At 43.6% G+C, this 17,423-nt stretch overlaps 1 protein-coding gene across 8 annotated transcripts in view; it reads right to left on the reverse strand.

Moving 5' to 3' along the window:
- FRMD4A (FERM domain containing 4A) overlaps nucleotides 1–17,423 on the reverse strand; it is a 696,700-nt gene that overhangs the window by 384,277 nt on the left and 295,000 nt on the right. For 2 of the 8 annotated variants that reach the window (XM_078329486.1, XM_035252798.3), the window contains exon 1: nucleotides 2,247–2,335. The exons of the other annotated variants lie outside the window; for them this stretch is intronic. In XM_078329486.1, coding sequence (XP_078185612.1) covers nucleotides 2,247–2,312 — 66 coding nt within the window. In that variant the 5' untranslated portion in view covers nucleotides 2,313–2,335. Of the gene's footprint in view, nucleotides 1–2,246; nucleotides 2,336–17,423 lie in introns of those variants that run through there. 8 annotated transcript variants of the gene reach the window in all.

The raw sequence follows: 17,423 nt of genomic DNA on the forward strand, positions 1-17,423 counted from the left end.
AGAATCACCTTGAGGAGGAGGCAAGACAGAAACAGAACGAGATAATTAACTAAGTAAGGCCAATAAATAATGAGTGGTGCAGACAGGAAGTGCGACAGAAATCCACGTGTCTCAGCTTCTCAGAGGAGAGAGAATTTCCTTGGGGCTTGAAGGATGTGTGAACCTCAGACAGGTCAAGAGGAAGCAGAATTACAACCACAAAGACATAGTAATATGAAGAGGCTCACTGTCTCGCAGAGACCAGTGTTGACCAGTTTGGAGCGCAGGAACCCACAATGGGAAATTACAGGAGATAGGCTTAAAAGAGAACTTGACCTTCAAAACCTTGTGCGATCTGGCTCATACCTTTGTCTAGCTGCCTGGGTTTGTTTGGGTCACATAATTTAATACAAACATGGCAGAAAGCTAAGTGGGACTTAAACGGGTCTCAAGGGAGAAGTAGGGGCACACAAATGTTGCTCCAGAGGGCAGGCAAGTGCTGTCTGTGCAAATAAGGGTTAAAATTGAGTGTGGGGAGGTTGGGCTAGAGATGATACAGGGTGAAAGAATCGGAGGGGGGTGTTGGATGCGGGAGGATGACGAGAAGGTGAGTTCAAGTGAGAAGTCAAGGAAGCAAACGGGGGCTGGGGAAAAATGGGGTGTATTTAGAGAAAAGGAGGGAGAATGTGGCCCCATTCTCTTTCAAGGGGAGTGCATCTTGGAGCTTTGAAAGGAGACAAAGGTGGCAGAAGTATTAGGAGAGCAGCCTGTAGGTAGAGGAAGTTAGGGACGGAAAGGGAATACATTAATGACCTTGTGGTATTTAAATAAAACAGTTCCCTGATTAATTCACTTGCTCTGAGATGACCAAACTCACAGCAACCCTTTGGCATGCCACAGATCACCCCCAAGAGTGACTCCACAGCCACCAGCCACCATCCCCACCATCCCAGGCAGTGGCTGCCAGGCAGAGGAAATCCATTGTTCAAGAAACCTCCCTGTCCTGCCGTTCAGTGTCTATTCATACTTCTCATAAAGTCATGACCCTGGCTATGAATCTCCATCCCTGGAAACCCAGAAGGATGCTGTCCCTTCTGGACACATTCCCCTTCCAGGCATAACTTCCAACACTAAGGTCAGGACGAATGTGAGTCGCCCAGAGCCCCATACCCAACCCTGGGAGGGGCGATCCCCTCTGGGAATTCTGCCAGCACAATGTTGCCTCAATTTGAAGACAAATTTTAAATTAATAACGAAAAAAAGCCTCAGACTCTCACATCTGCCAAAATACACCATTCCCTGAAAGTTTCCTGAAAAGGACTCAGTGATGTACTGTAAAGAAAGCGCCAATCCTCTGTAGTCTTTTCCAGATGCAAGATGCAGACTGGCGGGTCCTGGAAAGGTAACACGGCTCACAGCCGCCTTCCCGCGGGCAGCGCGGTGTTGTTCTTGGATCAAGAACACTTCTCGGCTGCCTTACCACCTGCGCATTTCACAGCCTGCAGTTCCCTAAGCCCCTATGAATATCACAGAACCAACAGACCCATGGCCGACCGAAACCCTGAGAAAAGTACTGGAAGAATGAGTGTGGTTGGTTTAAGATAGAAGAGATGTGAAGGCTGCAGTGTGCGCCCTGGAGTTTGCAGAGTGCCTCGCTAAAATGATCACAGGAATAGAACGGTCCTTGTCAGTTGCTCTTTTCTTTAGCAGAGAATCACTCAAACAGCCTCAGGCCATCAAATCACTTCCTGAAGAACTCTTGGTAACTGAATGCCTCTCCAAGTAGCAGGGATCCCAGACATTGGAATTCTGAGGGCTGTGAAGTTCATCCCTCTACCCTAGTTGCAGCATTCTGTACAAAAACACTAGCATTTTGAGCACCCTTCCCCATTTTTTTCCTGGAATGGTCACTTCACAAACAACTCTTGTTCTTTCAGGGAATAGCTATTGAAGCTGCTTTGATGTCTTCTGGCAAATGTTTTCTATTTCTTCACTCTGTTCATTCAGATTTCTGCAAGTGACTTGATTCTAAACCCATATCTCTGCTATTTCATCTGCAGGGACTATCATGTGTCACTCAGGCATTTAGGAACTTTATGGTTTTCTCCCCTGATGGCACATGAGTAAGAATAAATCATGAGGACTTGGGAACTGCACAGTTGCAGATTAGAATAAGATTCCATAATTGGGACAGGGTCCCAAGGACTTTGAGAGTGGCAGGGGAGACCGACTCTCTTGCGCATGGAATATGAAAAGCCTTTACTTACAAATACGTCCATGAGCAGGTGTTCCAGTGTCACCTCAAAGTCTTCCAGCCTGGCAGCCAGTGTCATGATGGATGTCCCGATTTGCTCCCAGTCCCCGCTGACAGACCAGCCCTATAAACTCTCCAGCTCAGGAAACACAGTCAGCGTCAAATTTGTTTACAGGGCAGGGTTGGCACTAATGGGAAGTAGAAGCCCTTAAAAGAAAGCAGAACGTCGCAGGCTGGACTGCATCTTGGAGCTTCGTAGTCAGAAACTGCGAAAGGGTTTAAACAAACAAACAAAATAACACCAAATGCTAATAATGGTGCTATGGGACCAGACGGGGCATAAAGTGAGGTCCCCAGATGAAGACTTCAGCCACTGCCTTCTTTGTATAACTTCACAGTCCAAGGCACTGGCCAAGTGCAGAGAACCTCACCAGTGAGGGAAAGAGAAAGAAGTGAGAAGGAGTGAAAGCAAGAGTGGGGAAAATGGAATAGACCGTCTGAGTCTGATATTTATAGGGCCACATGTTTTTGACTCTAGCCCATTTCTCAGTTGATTTCTGACCTTTCATAAATGGCTACACACACTGGAGCGTATTGTCGAACGGGGGCAGTGGGTCCCACAGAAGTTGGCTGTGACCAATGCTAGGGCAATTCACACAGACATGCCATCAATAGTTCTTTGTGGAGAACGTATCAGACCTTGTTTTGTACACGATGAGTGAAAAGCACATAGTCTTGTGAAACTCAAGGAAACGAAAGTTGTGGGGGTACTACATTTTTCCTCGGAATATTATTAGATTCCTCATACTCTCTTCCTTCTCCATCCTCCGCACCCCCTCTGCTGTGAGAGCTGATAAACATCAAGGAAATTAATATCTCGTGTCAACTCCTCAAGCTTCTGCCAGTTACAGAACAGCCACGAAATCTTGCAAATGCAGTTTCTCCTTTTCTGCTTCCAAAGTTTGCTTTTTTAAAACAAATAATTTAAAAATGTTCGGAAATTGTGGTAAAATATACGTCACATAAAATGTGCCATCTTAACTATTTCTAAGTGTGCATTCACCTTGTACTTGGTTCGCCTTGTACTGTTATAAACAAGATAGACTTGTTTATTTCATCAATGCTCTTCCTGAGATCGACAAGGGCTCAGACCCTGGATAACAGTTAGTGTTTCTTATTTAAGGCAGTCTCCCAATCTCAACAGTGACTTTACATGGCTATTGTCTAAGAAAAATTTGGGGGCCTTAAGGATAGTTATGATTACATCAGCATTCACCTCCAGAACTCTTTTCATTTTGCAAAACGGAAACACTGTAACAACGAAACAACAACTCCATTTCCCCCTCCCACAGCCACCTGGCTGTCACCATTCTATTTTCTGTCTCTAGGGATCTCGTATAAGTGAGATCACCCTGTGTTTGTCTTTTTGGTGACTGGCTTATTTCACTTAGCATAATGTCCTCAAGGTTCATCCACGGTGTACCATGTGTCAGACTCTCTTCCCTTTTCACGGCTGAAATCATACATCCTAAGCAAGATACTGCTTCGGACAGTTTTTCAGGACTGAGAAAATCTCTCAGGGACACTTGGTTGTCAAGACACTAACGGCCATCCTTGCTGTGACTGTAGTAACATAAGCAGCCTTGGTCTAGCAAGCCAGTCCCCAGTTCTGTCCTCTCAGTTCCCTAAACACGTGCTATTAAACTCTAGTCTCCTGATTGCAAAGAGTGTGATCACTCAACACTCAAGGATCATGTCTAAGAAGGTGGCCCCGATGAGATCGGAAGGGAAATAGAGTTTCTGCTTCACAGTAGAACTCCCTTCTCGGGATGTCAGAGCTCTCTCGGCCATGAACAGTTAAAACTCTCCATTTTAGTATCTCTCTGTGAATTTTCCTTTTCCCAGAGGAGAGACACAGACTTAATTCAACATTTAACGCTTAAACAAAGCTACCATAAAATTAAGGGCAAAGATAAAGAAATGAATAAAAAGCACTGTATTATTTTAAAAGCAGATTTGGAATCTGTCTGATGCATTTAGCTTGACAGTTGGTCCTAAATGGTACATGCATGTTCTTCGAGTAATGGTTTCTATTTTGTTTTTAGGTCTCTAATGGAAGAATTAGAGCGGGTCCCACAGCAGGTGTCTCTTGTTAGGAACCGCACCAGGAAGGGGCGGGCAGTGCTGTGATGAATGTCTTCAATAGCCAAGAATGTACAGAAAATCTATTTCCCTGATGGGCCAACTGAGCTACAGACCTTCCGAGGGGCTCAGGGGTTTGCAATGTCTGAAATTGATTCAATAACCAGCTGCAGTACATCAGCCATAAAGTCTCAACACAAGAGAACTTCTTGCTACATACTTGCCACCTTTTGTTAAAACTATTGCTACGCTGAAGGCCCTCAAAAAGCCAAGTGCTTTCTCGCACTAAGCAAAAGAGCCTGATGCCCACGAGGGGCCCTATCACCAGGAGACTGTCGGGGAGGGTGTGTATCTACATGGGTGCAACATTGTTCTAGTTCCCAGCAATCTCAGGGGAGTGTTCAACATCAAGTTTTCTTTTTTTCAAAAAAAAGTTTATTTTTAAGTTTTGTGGGTGCATAGTAGGTGCATGTATTTATGGGTTACATGAGATATTTTGATCCAGGCATGCAATGTGTAATAATCACATCATGGAAAATGGGGTTATCCATCCCTTCAAGTACTTATCCTTTGACAATCAAGTTCTCTTGGCCCCTTTCCTTACAAATTAAATTTGGACAAAATGGTTTTAGTAGCCGGAATTTCGTAAGAGATATACTACTAGTTTATTTCATCAACTCCCCTCCCCGGTTCCTGGAATGGACAAGGGATCAGACCGTGGCGAAGAGCTAATGTTTCTCATTTAAGGCAGTTGCCAAGAGACAGCTGAGTCTCCCAGTCTCAGCCATGACTTTAGGTGACTATTTTCTAACACACTTTTTGTGGGGGGCTTTAAAAACCGTCAATGTGGCTGTGTGTGGTGGCTCATGCCTGTAATCTCAGCATTTTGGGATGCCAAGGCGGGCGGATCACCTGAGGTCAGGAGTTTGAGACCAGCCTGACCAATAAGATGAAACCCCATCTCTACTAGAAATACAAAAATTAACCAGGGGTGGTGGCACGCGCCTGTAATCCCAGCTACTCGGGAGGCTGAGACAGGAGAATCGCTTGAACCTGGGAGGCGGGGGTTGCAGCGAGCCGAGCTCAAGCCATTGCACTCCAGCCTGGGCAACAAGAGCGAAACTCCATCACAAAACCCAAAAACAATCAAAACAAAACCAGAAACAGTTAATGCATTGGCTTCTCTTAGAATATAAACAGTAAACTTTAGGGATAAGAAACTTTGCATGATTTGGGCAGTGTATGTGGTTTGTACTCTAGCACTGGAGCTCTAGGAAGAACATATTCAGAACATCCTGTTCTTTGAACAAACATCACTTTAACAGTTTCCAAAGGAGAGAAATCGACCAGAAGGGGGTTAGCCTGAAGACTGCACAGAAAATTAGTGTATGCGGATGTCACCCCAAAGAGACCTTAATCATGAATTTGGATTTTAGTGAATGACGCAAGCCACTTGGAGTCATTGGGTACCAGGGAGGAAGTAGAACCATGCCAGTGTTAAGACAGAGAAACTGTTGGAGATACATTCATACAGCAAGTTCACTGGTGTCAGCACTTACCAGTATATGAGAACATGGCGAAGGCTGGCTTGGGCAGATTGATTGCAGATGTTTTCTTAGCAACTATATTCTAACTACCCAATATATATTTTTTGATAATTATGGGGACATTTTATTGATGCTTACATCAAATCTGAACATTCATTTGTTCATTCATTAGTGTATCCTTTGTACGAATATTTATTTACTAATTGGGCCATATATTGGCATAGGTAGGTGCCTACAAAGACGATTAAGATACAGTTTCTGCTTCAAATTTTTACCATCTAGAAAAGAGGAGGCCTGATGTGTGTGATGTAATCTTACGCTATCTTTTCTTGGGAAATATGAATGTAGCACACACTTCCTTATCAGGGGATTCACTCTGGGACTTGGGGATGAGGAGCATCACTGATAAAGGGGGAGAAGGGGCTACTGCCCTAAGTGAGAAACATGAACTGTTCTCCATGCTCTGATCCCTTGTCCACCTCGGGAAGAGGGTTGATGAAATAAACAAATACTATGTCTCTTAGGAAAATCCAGATATTAAAAACATTTTGTTTAGATTTAACTCATAAGGAGAGGGACTAAGTGAACTTGACTTTGAAAGGATAAATGCTTCAGGGATGGATACTTCCATTTTCCATGATGTGATTATTACGTATTGCATGCTTGTATCAATATTAATACTTCTAACCTATGGGAAAGGCAATGAGTGGGAACGAGGGAGATACATGGGATACCTCCCAAGGTTGCGATTTGCAGCACTAAGTGGCAGGGACAACAGAGCAGTGATGGATCCTAGGGTTGAGCCCAGGGAGCCCTGGGTTTGAAGAGCTGACAGCCAAGGTCTCAGTGCTACAGCCCAGGATCCTTCTACCATTTATACACATCCTTTGATGGTATAAATCTCTGTTGGAAAAACATACACTTTAACCATTGATCAAAGCTTGGTGGCCAGCTAAGAATGATCTGGCATGAGCCACCCTGCTGAGGCTGTCCAGTTGAGAACAATTAATCAGCGACACATTCTACATGGTAGGCAAACACCAGCATCTGTTCTGTGCATTTAAAAAAACAACACTTGTGGGTATGTTTTTAAATTCAGAACTGTTAAATTTCTTTCTGTTTGAACTTCAGATGCCCATCTCCTTCTCCCATTTCTAAGGAACATCTTCCCCAGCAGGCTTAACGTTTTGGTGACAAGACTCAAACAAAATAGAAGTCTTGGGGGAGGGGTGGGCATTGGCTGAATTCTCTGTACAGGCATGAAGCTGGTTTCTCCTTAATCCTTCTCCCTAGGAAAACGGTGGGCAGATCATTCTTCTAGAGAGTATTACAGATTTCTGCAGCCCTGAAAATGAATTATCTGCTTCAAATGCATGAGTGCTCCGCAACGGTGAGGTTCTCGGTTCAACTAGATTAGTTCAGTTCATATCAGCCAATCTCTATTAAGGACAACCATGTGTAAGCCCAAAGCAGTAGGCAACCGCATATACAAAATGTGTTTCTTGAACCATATTCGTGTCCACCCTAGAGCAGTAGTTTCCTACTCAGCAAGACTACATATCTGAAGATCAGGGTTGGGCAAGACATCAGCCCATCACACAGTGGATTGGAATCAGTGGCAAAATACCTTGGTACCTATTTTAGTGCCTGCAATAGTAAATCTAAGTAGAGACTTGGTCCAATTATTAAATAAGTACTGAGATATTTTTAAAAAGCAAAACCACCAGCTTTTGTTTTGATTAGTCCTACGGATCCAGTCTATGGTGGTTTTTTGAAACCACTACATGTTTGTTTTCAATCTCTTTTGAGCTGATTTTTGTTTGCTGTGAGACAAAGGTCCAATTTCATTCTTCTGCATGTGGATATCGAGTTTTTTACAACAATATTTATCGAAGAGATTGTCTTTTTCCCAAACCTGGAGGATATTATGCTAAGTGAAAAATGCCAGACACAGAAAAACACACACTGACTCATCTCACTTCTGTGTAGGAGCTAAAATAGTCAAACTCACAGAGGAACAGGGTAGAATGTGATTGTCAGGAGCTGGGGGAGGGGGCAGTGGGGAGATACTGATGAAGGGGTACAAAGTTTCAGTTACGCAGGAGTAGCTGAATAAGTTCTGGGGACCCAATGCACAGCCATGTGACTGAGTTAGCAATGCTGTATTGTATACTTGAAACTTGTTAAGAGGATAGATCTTAACCGTTCTCATTATAAAGTGTTTTCTAAAAAAAGAAAGCAAAAAAGAAAATGGTAACTATATGAGGTGATAGCTTTGTTAATTAGTGTGATCCTGGCGATTATTTCACAACACCTGCACAAGAACATTAAATTGTACACCTTAAATGCATACAATTTTTGTCAGTGATATCTCCGTAAAGATGGCAAAGAGAACTCTCAATGATATGTGTAAATGCAATGGATATTCATGTCCTATTGATGTACTTGTCTGTCAAGCTTCTGCCTTACCTTAAAACTAGAAAGAGAGGATTTTAAAGACATTTGCCTTGTTTAAGTAAAACAAGCCCTCTTGATGGCTATATAGACAGCAAGCTGCCTGTCTGGGTCTAGTTAAAGGCTGGCCTGTCCGCTCTAGTCGTCTCTTAGAAAACAAACATGTTAATTTAAAGGTTTGCTTCTGTAGGGCCCCTGGCAGCCTGGCACTGGCCTGGAATCAGGCAGTGGTTCTCAGAAGACTACACTCCTAGTGTCTGTCCTTATTCTTCCATGTTTGTGTAGATGGCTTATACAACCAAGCTTGTCTTTCCCACTGGGGCTGCATTTTCCATTTTGACAACCTCTCCAACAAGTACAGAGCCTCTATTCCTCTACATCCATCCCCCACCCCACTGCAGTCCCTGCCTCCTGCACCCACAACCCCTGACCATTCACAAGGATGAATTTCAAGACGTTCAAAACTCACAGGCAGTGAAATGAGTGTCAGGCACACCCAGAAGTACCCTGAACTTATGACGGGGTGAAACATAATAACTCATCTTTTCTCAGTCTTGCCATCTGTCACTTACAGTACCATCTGGAGTACAAGGAAGGGGCTTGGAGGGATTCTGAGGTCACCACCAGAAGTGTGCAATTGGAATGTGCCAGGAATGATCGCCTGGGCTTCACCACGTGGACTTTCTAAGGCACTTGTGTTCTAGGGTTCAAATGCACATTGTGAAGACAATAATCCTTATTGCATCCTCCTGAATCTTTCACAGACTTTTTTTTTTTTTTTTAAGATGTTTTGTTCTTGTTGCCCAGGCTGGAGTACAATGGTATGATCTCAGCTCACTGCAACCTCCACCTCCCAGGTTCAAGTGATTCTCCTGCCTCAGCCTCCCGAGTAGCAGAGGTTACAGTAGCAGAGGTTGTGTGGTGTACACCACCACATCTGGCTAATTTTTGCATTTTTAGTAGAGACAGGGTTGGGTTGGTGGGGTTGGTCTCGAACTCCTGACCTCAGGTGATCCACCCACTTCAGCCTCCCAAAGTGCTGGGATTATAGGCATGCCCAGCCTTACAGATGTTTTTTTAATGGCTCTTTTCCGTCTGTAACAGACACACAGGGTTTAAAGATTTCCATGACTTTCAGAGTGGTTTAGAGAATGAAGGCCTGAGCTCTAGACGAAGCTCTTAGAGCCAATCTGAAATCAGAAGCTATGGAATAGGAGCTTGAGTTATGTGGTGATGCTACCATTGCACGTTCTGCACTTTGGGTACCTTCGAGTGAGCATTTTGCTCATTGATGTAATTGCCAAATCCGGGAAGTCTGATGGTCATAAAACAATCTTCAGGGAGAACCACCATCCATTTCACCCAACTCTGACTTAGATTTGTTTTTCCTCCCGCAGTGCCTTTCCCATGAGCCTTAGAATGATCAATGACTTTTAATCCTTTTAGAGTTAGTGGCCTTTCTTCCAAGAAATATTCTAATTTTTCAATTTTTTGAGATGGGGTCTTTCCATGTTGCCCAGGCTGGCCCCAAACTCCCAGACTCAAGCAATCCTCAGGCCTCAGCCTCTCGAGTAGTTGGGACTTCAGGCATTCTACCATTCCTGGCTCTAACAAGTACTTAAAAATACCCTTTACTGTCCTCAAATAAAATTCATGGATAATGCAAGCTGCTTACACATATTATTTAAAACATATTAGCACAATTCTGTTATGTAAACAAAAGATAGGAAAGATAGCAGGAAAGTAATCTGTCAGCAAATAACATACAATACACAAATGTTGCAGATAATGCAACTACAACCAGAAATCATAAGGAAGTGGTCAATTTCTTAATCGCTGTAAGGCCAGAGCTACAAATGCTAATTGCCAATGGCCTGTTGTGTGGGAGACTCAAATGCCACTGGGGTATTGACATTAGTGAAGCGCTTTTCCCGAAACATGAATAGTTCTTGGGAAAGTTCCAACTAAAACAAAGCATTATTACCCCTTGACTTGCATGACAGTTGCATACTTGGAAGAGTCTAAATGGTGAAATGCAAGTACCCCAATCCACACCTGCTGCCCCTCCCTCACTGTTGCTGCCTGGGAACTACGTTGCTACCACTTCCTGTGAAGACCATCAGAGGGCGCCGGCAAGGGGGAGGTGCTGGCAGACACCATCTCAAGACGCCCACCCTTGGTCAATATGGTGGTCTGTGCCCTGTCCACCATCACCCCTCACCCCATCTGTTGCCAGGAGCCAGCATCCCTGGACTACGCTAGTGATAAAAGGCAGGGGACATCCTGCAGGAAGGAAATGGGGCTGAGTGTGTTTGTGTCTTTGAGCAGGAGACAGGGGTGGGTGGAATCATGTACACTCTGTTTCCCTGTCTTGATAACTTTACCTGGCATTCCCAGATAAACCCAAGAGCGATTCAGGTGGCTTCAGTAGTCACCAGGTAGGTCCGGAATGAACTGAATATCTGTTAGGCTCCACTACATTCTTTCCAGATAATTTTATTTGAGGTTCAGGGGCACATGTGCTTGTTTGTTACATGGAAATTATTAATACATGTGCATTGGCAGGGGTGGGTTTCTAGTGTAACCATCACCCAAATATTGAGCATTGTACTCAATAGCTAAAGTCATGGAACCAACCTAAGTGTCCACCAAAAGCTGATTGGATAAAGAATATGTGATAGGCTGGGTGTGTGAGCTCACACCTGTAATCTCAGCACTTTGGGAGGCTGAGGCAGGTAGATCACTTGAGCTCAGGGGTTCAAGACCAGCCTGGCCAACATGGCATAACTCCGTCTCTACTAAAAATACAAAAATCAGCTGGGCATGGTGGCACATGCCTGTAATCCCAGTTACTTGGGAGACTGAGGCAGGAAATCGCTTGAATCCAAGAACTGGAGGTTGCAGGGAGCTGAGATCGTGTCATTGCACTTCAGCCTGGGCAAAAGAGCAAAACTCCATCTCAACAAAACAAAAGAGAGAAAGAAAAAGAAAGTGTAATATATAGATACCATGGAATACTACACAGCCATAAAAATGAACAAAATTATGTCCTTTGCAGCAACATGAATGGAGCTTGAGGCATTCTTCTTAAGTAAACTAAGTCAGAAGCAGAAAATCAAATATCATGTGTTCTCACTGATAAGTGGGAGCTAAACACAGCTCCACTATGTTGATATATTATGTCCCCCAATAACAAGAGCTATCTATTATAAAAGACATTTTTCCATTTGGTCCCTAGCATCCCCCACTAAGGACAGGCTTGGGAGGTCATGGCACTGTGTACCCTGCCTTTCCCCAGATGCTCATCAAATGCATTTGTTGCATTGGGCATATTCTTACCTGCTCCCTAGGCTGTGGAGGAGCTATGGGACCCCGCTGGTCATCTGTGGCAGGCTGGCAGCCAGTGAGCACAGCTCTCAGGGTTCCAAGTGATCAGAATCCAGAGACGCAAATTTCTGACCACTGCTGGATCCTTGAACAGACAGGGCCCTATGTTTCCCACACCTGCGCTCCAGAACTTAGAAGAAGAGCTTCAAGAACAGATGGCTGAAGCATAGCCATGGGAGGATGCCTCTTGCCCTTTAAGTATGAGGTGAATATATACAGTCTCCATCCCTGAGAAAAAGGAAGCTTCCACGAGACAACAGATAAATATTTTCATGAGAATGACTCTGAAGGGAGGGACAGTCAGATCCGATCCTGGGGGGTGGCTGGGACTCTAATTGCACTTCGCAACCCTAATCAATAATTAACCTGAGCTCCTTGTTCAGTTTACAAGTCCTTGGTCAAGTTTACCTCAAAGAGAGACGGATGTCCAAAGACCTGAATTTATCTTACAATGGCAGTGCTGTGCCTGAGACCAGGTTCATGCATCTTCACCCAGGCCGTCCGTAGAGAAGGATGCATCTCCTCATTGGCTCTCTAACATGACTGCAACAACTACAACCTTGGGGACAATTTCCTGGTGGGAGGACATGCCCAATAACTCAGGTGCACAGTGGAACACCAGCACCACTTAGTTGGTAACTTGAGGAACTCGTTTTCTCTGGGTTCAGTTTCCTTATGTGTCAAATTCCAGGATTAACAATGAGGGTTTCCAGACTTTGAGTAATGTAACAGCACAATTTGAAAATGAAATTAAATATTGGGAGGATAACCTATAGGCTTGTTAGTACCTTATATGCTTTAGTACTTTAGGGCATCAAAAACAAACAAAATGGGCCGGGCATGGTGGCTTATGCCTGTAATCCCAGCACTTTGGGAGGCCAAGGTGGGTGGATCGCCTGGGGTCAGGAGTTCGAGACCAGCTTGGACAACAGGGTGAAACCCTGTCTCTCCTAACAATACAAAATTAGCTGGGTGTGGTAGCATGCACCTGTCATCCCAGCTACTCAAGAGGCTGAAGCAGGAGGATCGTGTGAATTCGGGAGGTGAGGCTGCAGTGAGCCAAGATCACGCCACTACACGTCTGAGCAACAAAGCAAGACTCCATCTCAAAAACAAACAAAACGAAACAAGCCAAATATCATCTGCTATCTCCATAATTTCATTAAGGAAAAGATATTTTAACACACACTGAAAACAGGAGAGATAAAAACCTCGGGTTTTAAAGTGGGATAAATTTGGCTTGATAGAAAATTCCTTCTGTTGTCTGTACTTTTCTCCTGGGCTACATCCCCGTGAGGACTTTATTATAATGGAGATCAGAAACTGGCATCTGGGACCAGAGGATCCCAGCCGCAATCCAGCTGGAACATCTGTGATTTTTATCTCTAGTTTTAAACAAATCCTCGCACTGTTCCTATGAAATCGACTAAAGATATGCAAGAAGCAAACTAGTAAGTGAAGCTCTAGAAACGGAATCCTCCATCCTCCACCTTCGTTGCCATGTGCTTTGCTTCTCTGACCATCTCAATGCCAACTCACAGAAGAGAACATCAGCAATGTGGAAAGGGAAAGCTGCAAAAATAAACACCCTGCCTTCCTTTCAGGGGCTGCAGAGGAGAGACAAAGCCAGGCCGTGAGGCAGCGGAGGGGAGGGATGCTTGTTTCACTTCTTAATCAACCTGGATTGCTTGCAGTTGTACTTTCTGGGTGATGCTATCCACTTCCTACCATGATGGAATAACTGATTTTCACCTCTTCTCTAAGCAAATGCTTGAGAAGGAGCAACTCAATCTTTTTTTTTTTTTTTTTAAGACGGAGTCTCACTTTTGCCCAGGCTGGAGTATAGAGGCACAAACTCAGCTCACTGCAACCTCCATCTCTCAGGCTCAAGCAATTCTCCTGCCACAGCCTCCTGAGCACCTGGAATTACAGACTCATGGCTATTAAACCTGCCTAATTTTTTTTATTTTTAGTAGAGATGGGGTTTTGCCATGTTGGCCAGGCTGGTCTTGAACTCCTGAACTCAAGTGATGCGTCTGCTTCAGCCTCCCATAGTGGTGGAATTACAGGCATGAGCTACTGTGCTGAGCCGGAAGCAACCTAATTCTTACCCTCAAGACTGAAGAGCTCTTTTTGAAACTCCTTTGTTAATAGTTTTTGAGTAGGCAATATATGCAGATGATACGAAATTCAAAATTAACAAGAGAGCAGAAATAAAAAGTTAACTTCTCTTATACCTCTGACCTACAGTCACCCGGTTCTCATTAGCAGCAACCAGTTTTACATGTTCCTTGAGATATTCTAATCAGATTCAGGCATAAAATATTACTATTTATGATTACACACAAACACACAAATAGAACATACTTTACAACTGTAAATTTTACTTCACTCTCTGGATATGGAATATTTCTTTTTTCAATTTTTTTTTTGAGACAGTCTCGCAATGTCATCCAGGCTAAAGTGCAGTGCACTTGGCCTCCAGGGTTCAAGTGATTCTCCTGCCTCAGCCTCCCAAGTTTCTGGGATTAAAGATGTGCACCACCACACACACCTAATTTTTGTATTTTTAGTAGAGACGGGTTTTTCCCATGTTGGCCAGGCTGGTCTTGAACTCCTGACATCATGTGATCCGCCCACTTTAGCCTCTCAAAGTGCTGGAATTACAGGTGTGAGCTGCCGCGCCTGGCCCACTGTCTGGAATATTTCATTGAACCAGTCCTCTATTGATGGATATTTGAAGATGTCACTAATTCAATGTGAAAATGTTTTTGTAGATCTGTCAATGTATCTCTAAGGTGGTCTTCTAGGAGTAGAATTGTTGGCTCAAAGTTCATGTGTATTTAAAAAAAGAAGACATTGTCAATTTTGCCTCCCATGGAGGTTATACCAATTTATACACCAAGAATAGAGAGTGTCTGACTCTCTCCACCCTTATGTCATAGTGCGGGTGTGTAAAATAAAACTTTCAAATCTTGGGCACTGTGATGGGTGAAAAATGGCATCTCATTTTTATTTCAATTGTTAATCTCCTTTCACAAGCTGCTTCACAAAATTTCCCCAAGACCAATTGCCCTTTTTAAACCAAGCTTCCATTGATCCAAATGGATCTGGCTATGTCCCATAAACATTCTAATAATGGACCGAAGCTAATAATTAAGAGAAAGATGTTAGAACCATGTGCCCACTGAAGTCCACATTTAAAGGCAATTTACGAGAATCTTTATTAATGGTTCCCTTACGCATCTCTGTATTGTACCTGCCAAGCACACCTGTTAGGGGAGATGAAAATTAACACCATGCAAAGCAAAAACAAAGGGATGGATTCATCCAAATATTCCCCTTCGTCCAGTTTCCCCTTAGCCTCGAACAGAGATAGCCAAGCCCTGAAAAGATTGAATCTTGGAAGACTCCAGACGATGACACTGATCAGATGTGGACTGTACAAAATTGATAACAGTTGTCAGCTACTCAAGCTCAAATCTACCAAGCTCAGAAACTAATCTCATAAATGATGAGCAGGACAGGCAATAAAGGTCCTCCAAATTTCCACTGTGTGTGAAGATATACAAGAGCAGCAGCTCCTCCAAGTAAGGCTGAAGGTTCCCCGGTGACTTGGCTGAGCTAAAACTTGTTACTTACAACTTGTATCAATCAGGCTGATCCCAGCACCTCACTAAGTGTATAACTGGTGCCTGTGTTACCCTACTGAGAGTCTGATTGGGTTTCTACTTATTCTCAAGGTCACTATCTGTGTTTGGACAAAGCAATAATATCAGCCTCCAGGACACCATTTCTTGAGCATTTTTGAAAAGGCCAGTGTGCAGAACACCATTAATTTCTCAAGCACATAAGAAAATCATTATAGAACAGCAGCCAATGAGCTTTAATAGTTTAATCACTTTAACATATTCAATATTTACCGAGCTTGTTGCTTTCTATTGAATTTGCATTGTGGTTGTAGTGATTTTTGTCGTGTACTGCAAGCATCGGGCTATTGATACTGTGGCTGAAATGCTTAGACTCATGAATTGTGAGCCATGTTTTAGAATGTGAGCTGTACAAGCTGTACTTGTGTTGTTATTTAATTATATCCTTTTGCTCATAAGAGGGTAGGTGCTGTACATGCCATATCAAAGGTCTTTCACATCTAAAAATTTGCATTTCTAATTTCTAAGTACGATCTTTTTGCTGCTCACTTCTCTGTCTGTCTGTCTGTCTGTCTATCTTGAAAGGAAAATAAATCTTGGAATCCCAAAATCACTAAGCTAAATGGAAAAGTCAAGCTGGGAACTGCTCAGGGCAAACGCACCTCCCATTCTTTTCAAAATCGTCCCTCTGCTACTGAGATAAATGCATATCTGATTGCTTCCTTTGGAAAGGCCGGTCAGAAACTCAAAAGAATGCAACCATTTGTCTCTTATCTACCTATGACCTGGAAGCCCTCCTCCTCACTTTGAGTTGTCGTGGCTTTTTTGACCGAACCAACGTGCATCTTACATATACTGACTGATGTCTCATGTCTTCCTAAAATGTAACACCAAGCTGTGCCCCAGCCACCTTGGGCACATGGTGTCAGGACCTCTTGAGACTGTGTCACGGACATGCATCCTTAACTTTGGCAAAATAAACTTTCTAAATTGAGACTTGTCTCAGATATTTGGGGTTCATATATGTATGTATGTATATGTATCCATCTATCTATCATCTCACTTTATCTCTGCTCTGTGCCAGGCACTGTTCCAAGTGCCATAGAAATACGAGCTTACTTAATCCTCACAACAGCCCCATACACTGCTTAATCATTTTTACCATCCCCATTTTACAGACGTAGAAACTCAGGAACAGAGAGGTTAAGTCCCTGGCTCATAGTCACACAGCCAGTCGAGTGGCAGAGCTTGAATAGGAACGCAATCCTTCTGGCTCCAGAGTCAGTGATAATCACCACTCCACTGGCCTTGTGTGTATACAACATTCTAATTTTTGTGAACAGTCACTTGCTCCCTGTCACCAAGGGAAAATCCTTCTTCTGTAGAATCAAACAGAGCGTTCTTGTGGGGAAGCAAAGCTGGGTAAGAAGGATGTGTAGCAGGGCTGTCGGGGTGGTTTCTGGAAAATGTTTGGTATTCATTTACAAGATAATCCTAATAGCATCTCCATTGTGTAATGGAGACACTCAATAATGGTGCTAAAGGAATTTAGTTGAAGTTAATGTTGGACCAAAAAACACAGAATGACGCAATTCTTTAACTCTGGGAGGAGAGTAACATTCATCTGAGATGCACTGCATTTTGGAGATGAGGGAACAGGCCCCAGGGACTTTGGCCTTATTCGACCTGTTTGCTGAAGGCCATGCATGGTGTCTGCGACCAGAATCCAGACTCTGCCCTCGCCATTAGACTCTGCACTCTCTCTTATTCAGTTCCCATTAACGGGACGGTACTCCTCAGAAACTATAGACTGTCTCAAATTTCTCCTTCCCTGTCTGCAAATGTGTTCTCCAGAGGAAATAAGGTCAGATGGTGATGTGAGCTCAGTCCTACAGTGGATATAGTGGTTTCGGCTTCATGTACACAGGTGTTCCCTTTAATGAGGTGTTGATGGGAAAGTAGTTGAAAGGGAAACATACAGAGTGTGAGAAGAAGGAACGTAAGATGTCT

The sequence above is a fragment of the Callithrix jacchus genome, chromosome 7 (assembly GCF_049354715.1).
Source record: "Callithrix jacchus isolate 240 chromosome 7, calJac240_pri, whole genome shotgun sequence".
Classification (NCBI taxonomy): Eukaryota; Metazoa; Chordata; class Mammalia; order Primates; family Cebidae; genus Callithrix; species Callithrix jacchus.